Source organism: Carassius auratus, chromosome 20, assembly GCF_003368295.1.
Source record: "Carassius auratus strain Wakin chromosome 20, ASM336829v1, whole genome shotgun sequence".
In the NCBI taxonomy this organism is placed as follows: Eukaryota; Metazoa; Chordata; class Actinopteri; order Cypriniformes; family Cyprinidae; genus Carassius; species Carassius auratus.
The window spans coordinates 23,305,690-23,313,200 of record NC_039262.1 but is presented as its reverse complement, the minus strand read 5'-3'; the positions used below and the strand labels follow the sequence as shown (position 1 = coordinate 23,313,200).

At 39.2% G+C, this 7,511-nt stretch overlaps 1 protein-coding gene across 1 annotated transcript; it reads right to left on the bottom strand.

The window, feature by feature from the left end:
• Positions 1-224: 224 nt before the first annotated feature.
• Positions 225-5,337, bottom strand: LOC113121238 (claudin-20-like). The gene is made up of 2 exons (XM_026291530.1): positions 3,667-5,337; positions 225-3,150 (listed from the first exon to the last, which is right to left on the bottom strand). The coding sequence occupies exon 2, from the start codon at positions 3,020-3,022 to the stop codon at positions 2,147-2,149; it is 876 nt and encodes a 291-aa protein (XP_026147315.1). The 5' UTR covers positions 3,023-3,150; positions 3,667-5,337; the 3' UTR covers positions 225-2,146.
• Positions 5,338-7,511: the final 2,174 nt, after the last annotated feature.

Sequence of the window (7,511 nt, the reverse complement as noted above, 5' to 3'; positions counted from 1 at the left end):
GACTTTTTGCATGTGACCTGGACTGAATAGGTGACTCCTATGGAAAACACTGGAAAACCTGGCATGTTCATCATAACATCAACACATTTTATAATATAGATTAAAAATCATATTTTGCTAATTTTATAGGACATTAGAAGAGTTTTGATTTCTATTAACAGCAAAATAGCAAATATATATATATATATATATATATATATATATATATATATATATATGGGGGGAGGATAAAAATACCATTTACATACAAAAATATGCAAGAGAGGAGTTGAAGATGTCTGAATCGATGTCATAGTTATACAATGACTATATTAATAAGAAAAACCCATATGTCACATGATCATAATTAGATTTGGGCCACATTCAACTTCATTGTGAACATAGCCAACTGTTTACAGTACAGTTCAAAAGTCTGAGACCATAATGGAATTTTGAGATTTTTTTTTTTTCATTGAAAATAAAAATATTAAACATCAGAACAAAAACCCAGGGAAGGAATATTTATTCTGCACTATTTCTAAATAAGTGATACGTGATCAGACATTCAAATTTACACTTAAGTTGTTATGATGGTATAATTTGTTGATATAATTTGATTTAATTTATAATGGAAAATATATTAATTTAGAAAATAATGCGAAACAACGTAATTTTCACCATTGGTCTTGGATTTTTGGACCCCAATAACTATATCAAGCTTACAGCACATGTACAAGACATGGACCATTTGCACTTTGTTTAAAAAATGGTCTTGTTGCTCTCTTTCATTGTCACTTTCAACCATTGTTTCAGTTTCTAAAGCATTCTGTACATGCGTATCAAACACAAAGAGCAGTATGTGTGCTTATTTGTGAGACAGAAATGAAAGGCACAGAAAGTCTTGTTGTGGCATTCCTCAGGAGACAATAAGAGCCCTTGACCATCGTTACAACAGAAACAGCACACACAATGACGCTTAGCATTAGACCGAGTCAGATGAGGTACATTATATCAAACATTGCTGTCAGCATTTACTGACTCTCTGAAAAAATACATTCCTCGGCTTGACTGTAAGTGAAAAAAGCTTAGCAATCAGAAAACACTGCAGATGGTTTGAGTGAATTGAGATGCAGACCAAAGGTGTAATTGTTGCCCAGCGGGGGAGTCTGAAGCCATCGCTGAAATTTCTGTCACCTTGTTTCTACTTTTCGACAAAAGTGTGAACAGCGTGTTACTGCGTCCTGTTTGCCCTAGAACCGGACCGACTGCACTTCCTGCAGGCACGACTCCCTGATGCACAGCATCATGATGATTGGGTGCAAGCCCCCTTCACCCTTCTAGCAGGAGTACGAGGGAGGGAAGGAAAGCTTATGTGTGTGTGTGTATCTGTGCCTGCTCGCAATAAATGAGCACTGTGCGCCCATCCGTAGCGAACCTAATGGAAAAGCAAAGAGCATCATTACCTCAGACGATCTCTGGCGCTGTGCCTCCCCCCATCACCATTCTTTGAAAAATATGGACTGGACATGTCAAAATCCCTTTTCTGAAGGACACGCACCATTTAATGGACAGCTGATGGGGTGACGCGTCCTCAGGTGCAAGCTTGATTATCCCGTTCACAACTGGCACAAAAAAAGCTTTTTCTGCTGCATTATTAACAGCATTATCTAAAAACAGCATGCACGTACTGCCTATCATCTACAAGCTTCTGAATTAAAACTTGCCAATCTCACATGGTTTTCCAGTTATCAAAAGGCTGATAAAATTGCTCTTGAGAATTTGCGTTTTAGTTTAATGATGGGACAACTATAAAATGCTTTTGTTTGTTTTATCAAGCCAATGCACCTTCAGAACTTTCCTTACATTAATATCTTAAGAAATTCCCCTTTCTTATGTTGCATTTTTATGATGACGTCACCATTCGGCTCCCTTTTTTACTTGCAGTTGCAATAAAAACCATGAACCCGGGGATTCGCAATCCTTACTTTGTCTGATCCGGGGCTTTGGAAATACCTTGCTGTGAGTGAAAGCACAGATGAGAAGGGTTGATAACGGCATCAAAGTCATTATTCCTCTCGCTGCTCCACTGCTTTTCCCCTCCTCTTTTTGCCGCTCACAAAGAAAGGCAGTTTGTTAAGCAAGTACACTCTAAATACTCGATTGCTGTTTACACGTAGTCGTGCAGACAATAGACAGCCTTGGCGTCTTGATTTCGGGTTCTGGATGGAGAGTGGTACTGCTTGTCCTTCTCCAGGTTTAACCTGTCCAGCACCGACTTCTCTTGCTGACGATCGTCCGCTTGTAGCTTTTCCTGGTGTAGTTTCTCTCGATGTGACTGCTCTTGTTCCAGTGGTTCGGTCTGACTGTGCTGTTCGCGGTGCTGCTGTTTCTGTTGGTTGCGGGTCGGCTGCTCCTGGCGCAGCTTCTGCTGTTTTGGCTTGTCGGGGTGGGACGAGCCCAAATCCAATGGACCGCCTCTTCTTCCAGGACATGATAAGCAAAATATTACGCCTGCGGCTAAAAGGAATCCTGCCGACACAAATGCCACATACACCGCCGTACCTGGTTCGTACTTGCTGCTTTTGGGCACTTTGGTGTCCATAAACGTAGTGATGACCTCATTGGTGAACCAGGATGCGGGCACCAGACACAGGACCCCTGCTATGACGAAGCAAGCCCCTGCGGAAATCGCTGTATGTCCCTTAGAGCGATAGCTGCCACCCCAGCGAGTACATTTCAGCCCTAGGGCGGCCAGACAGAGTCCCATTGTCGCCATCATGCAGGAAAGCACCATAGTGGTGCGTGCAGTCTGGAGATAAGCCGGCAACGCCAGCACCGAGGACTTAAGCGAGCAGCTGAAGACTCCGGTGCTGTACCAGGTGCAGTCCATCCACAGCCCCTGCATCTGCGAGATGGCAGTCATGATGTTGGAGCCCACATCTGCGCTCACCTTCCAGTTGGGAAGCAGTGTGGCCACCGTGGCACTCACGACTCCCAGTACAGCCAGAATGAAGGCAAACATTTGCATGGTGGAGGATGGCATCTTCGGTCCCTTCCCCCTGCGGCCGTCCCTCTCACCTTGCAGTGGCCCTCGATGTGCTGCGTTTTCCCTATCAGCCCGGCGCAGGACCTGACAGCAGATAATTTCTCCGCATTGGCTCCGCAAGGCTGCTGCGATAAAAAACGGAATGAGAATTGAACTGAGCGAACAAGCGTGACGGTCTGACAGATGAGGCACGGGGTCTGGTGACTGGAAGGGAAAGCTGTAATTTTTTCCCACCCTATCCTTATTTGGGACATTTATGTTTTAGCACACCCTGAACCAGTCAGCGTTTTGGGGGGAAGTGACTTTGAAGTGTTGTTGAAACGCTAATTGTTTTTTTGTTTTTTTGAGTCCACCGCTGCAGAAACACCCTTTGGCATGGCGATGCTGTTACAAGAATGCATAAAAATGGCACACAACCGCTGCAAGGTAGAAATTTAGCCAATTATCTGGACTGTTTTGTCTGAGTTAATTGATTTTTTCTTCTTATCAGTGCAAACCATTTGGCAGCTTGGAAATTAGAAGGGGAATGGAAATTACTCCTGTCTTTTGTTGTCCTTCAAACGGTGATGAATCTTGTTAATTGATCAAGACAAGTGCATTCTGTTTCATTCATTGCAGGACAAACAAAAACCTTTACTTACCCTTTCACTGGTGCCCTATGCTGCTGTTCTGAAGAGATTTCCTCAAGCTGCTGAAGAAAAGGGAAAGAAAAGAGAATTGCTGTAAAAAACAAGCAAAAACTACTATAAAACTGCCTTTTTCTTTTTCAAATAACATCTCCTTGGTAACCCAGCACAAGCCTAAAAGCTTTTCAATGTCCTATAAAAGAACCCCCACACCTTCCCGTTGTGAGTGACTGGATGTTTCACCATGTGATCAGTAATCACTGTACCGCTGGACTCCTCACTTGAAGGTCATTCAGTCAGAACACAGAGTAGAGGGAATGTCATGCAAGGAAAAATGCAAGGAGAGGTGATGAAAATAATAAATACTTTTTTTCGCCATAAAAAAAACCCCACATGTGCAGCTGGAAATCAATTCTTATTACATGTGGCAGGCAATTATCTATGGCTGCACTGGTGTGATTCATTTTTGATAAGTAGCAAAGGAGGAAATTGCATATAAGACTGCTACAAAGAAACACGTCTTCTGTCACTCTTTCTGCCGCAGTAAGAGAAAGCTGCTAAATGGACTAAGACAGTTTTTCAAAAATAACCTATAATAAATGTTTATGTTGTTTAAGTTTTGTGCAAAGCGGCGTTCACACCAGCAGCAGTTTTATCGCTGGAGGTCACTGCGTTGTTATTTAGTAGTATGTGCTCTTACTACTGGGTTCTCTGGTGCTATTGGTAGACTGCACTACTGGCTTTTAAAGATCTGATAACAAATTAGATCTATTGTCTGTAAAAAAGGAGATATCATTTGCAATTGATAATGTGTCAATTTTATGCTAACAATGATATAATGCAGGGGAATTGTATTCAGTTTGTAAGTAAATTGCAGCATTGCATAATGCATCATATCATGAACGAGGATTATTAAGGAATTACATGAAATGCCCATGAATTTTTTGTAGCCTACCTTTTTAATATTTTTTTTAGGACGTCACTGCATGTGGACAGAGACAAATCATGTAGATGAATCATGTCTACACTACAGTATCTCATAATATGTAAATTAAAAAGTAATCTAAATTATTACTTTATGCACTCTATATGTGTACCCTCCAAAACAATACAATCAGTGTGTCACTGTACTATTTATTAGTCTCATTCCTTCTGAACACAGTGTATACTGTACACAGAGCACAGCATAAGTAGTTTATAATGTTATGCACTGAATTTAAATTTTAATATAGTTTTGCTGGCAAAAAAAAAAAATGTTTAAAAAGAAACAGTGGGACATTTAGATTTTTGGTATTCAACAAACAGACACCTTGTAGTAAATGTGACACTGCAGAAATCATTGAAGTCTTTCTCATACTCATGCTTTTGTATTGATGGTTAGTTTAGAAATGTTTTGAGTCTGGAAGCACATGCACAGTGCTCTTTTTGAGTCACAGGACTGAGCATGTGTACTAGCAGCATGTTTAGCCTCTGGCTGTTTGCAGGGCGTGGGAATGAGAAAATGAAAATGTACTTTTCTCATGGGGATGTTTTTCACTCACCACAACTTACTTGTTACTGCTTATAACTGCTTCTTTTATTTTTATGTTCATTATATTATCTGTATTTTCAACACGCTTATTAAAGTTTAAACTGGAAATTTTAAAGCTAAAAAAAAACAGCTGTTGAAAAAGAAGATGAACGTTTCTTATCTGTAGTGTTGTGAACAAAAATATCTGTCATGACTTGTACACCTCAGTGACAGATTTGTCTTCTAGCATGTTTTTATCTAGGTGGTGACATGTCATGAAATATTCCTTGCATAAGCAGACTAAAACAAATGTCAACTTTTATGTATATGTCAATATAAAAAAATTAATTATAAATAAATAAATAAATAAAAATAAATAATACATTAAATTATTTTTCAATTATTTATCTAACACAGGGGGAAAATATTTAAGTTGGTTTGTAAATATTTTATTTTATTAATAAAATAATGCAAAAAAAAAACATGTTTAGTTTAATATTTTTATGGCTGATACATTTTCTCAATTTAGCCTTTCAGTCTATAGCGCTGTGGCAAATGTTTTCATTTTGGTCTCTATATAGGCTACCTATTGATTTTTCATTATTCTTTATAAATGCAGTTAAAAAACACATCAGCATAATAATGATTTAATGGCATGGTCTGAAGATCAAGGTGTGTCCGAATTCAATTTTCCTAGTTTCATGATGGGAAAATGGTCAGCACCCGGGTGCATGGTCTAAATGGATTGTCCCTATTCTCTTAATGAGTAATGGGTGTTTTTTGGGCGTAACATGCAGTAAACCAATTGTCTCATCTCCTATCCCCTTTAAAAGTCAGTTGGGCTCGCGCCATGGCCTGTTCGCTATTTACATTGTGCAAAGTAATTAAAAAATTAGTAAAATGTTTATGGGCTGCTGTGTGTCCCTGTATGTTTAATAAGCAAAGTGTATGTGGGTTGTGCACATATAGGCACATATTACTAACGTGCTCTTTAAGTAACAAATAAAAAATATCGGGCCAGACATAGGACCAGGTTTGTGTTAGTCTATGGCACAGTCTATTTTCAGTTCCTCAAAATAGCAACGCACAACAATGCACCTAAACACACCTATTTTTTAGACCAGCACATCCATGGGCGCACAAATGGGTTCAAATGCATTTGTTATTTAAACAACGTGGCGCAGGATGGGAAAATGAGAACTGTGTGAACTAGCGAACTAGCAAAAACACTTACGCCACATTGCGCCAAGTTTGATGGGGTCGAAAGGCTTTGATTATCCAGAATGTGTTTGTTTGTTTGTTTGTATTGTGCGTGTTTTATGCTTTCCTTTGTTAGAGTAAGTATACAGTAAATGAAAAGGCCATTGCACACTGAGTCAAACATTTTTTCATGTTAAAAATAAATACGACCTCGCATGAAAAATAGGAAAAAATAAATAAAATCTGACTCAGCGTGCAAGGGCCTTTACATTTGTCAGAATCCCTATATAAATCTTTACATTTAATACAAATCTGTTTCATTTTCTTGTCTAATTACTACTTGTCACATCTGATACAACTAATAAACCTAAATGAGTTTTTAAGAGCTGTTTAAACATCTTGAATTCAAGGTGAACAGGGTCAGTAATGAAAGAGCATCTCACAATAGCGGCCCACAGAGCAGTAGCACAGGCAGAGACTGTATATCTGTCGTTAAACAATGAGGGCTGTTTGTTCGAGCGGGTGGTGGAAGCACATCTGCACAGCCCTGCACCATCACTGCTCCTTCAGTCACAGGCTCATTCACATTTACCACTGTCAGTGCTGCCGTCACTGTCACCTACCATCAGATGAGAAGCAGCCTTGTTCGGACTGATCTTTAAATGTCTAAAATGTTTTATAGACCTACAAAATTCTTTAAGATGATTAAGACATCTTACCCAGATCCATACAGCACACTCTGGTTAAGCTGTATTTATTAAAGAGAAAATCTCAGCTCTTTAAATGTTTGCATCATTGCAAAATATATACTATACTGCTTTTTATAGTATTGGCATTAACATCGTGATTTTCTGTAAAGCTGCTTGTTCACAAATAATTTGACTTGACATCTGACATACTTAAAATCACTGTAATGGATAAAAAAGAATCAGTCCAACTTTATTTCTATACTTTCTAAAGAAAAGATGAGTGTTGCTTGCCCATGCAAAGGTGAATTGGCATCACAATGCATGGAGCTTATCTGAGTGGGTTTTTAGCACATTAAGCGGTAGCTAAAGGTGTTGGATTTTTTTTGAGGTGTTGCTATGTGGTTTCTAAAGTGGTCTGAGTGGTTTTTAACACAACATTGTGCAGACACAAGGTGTTCTTT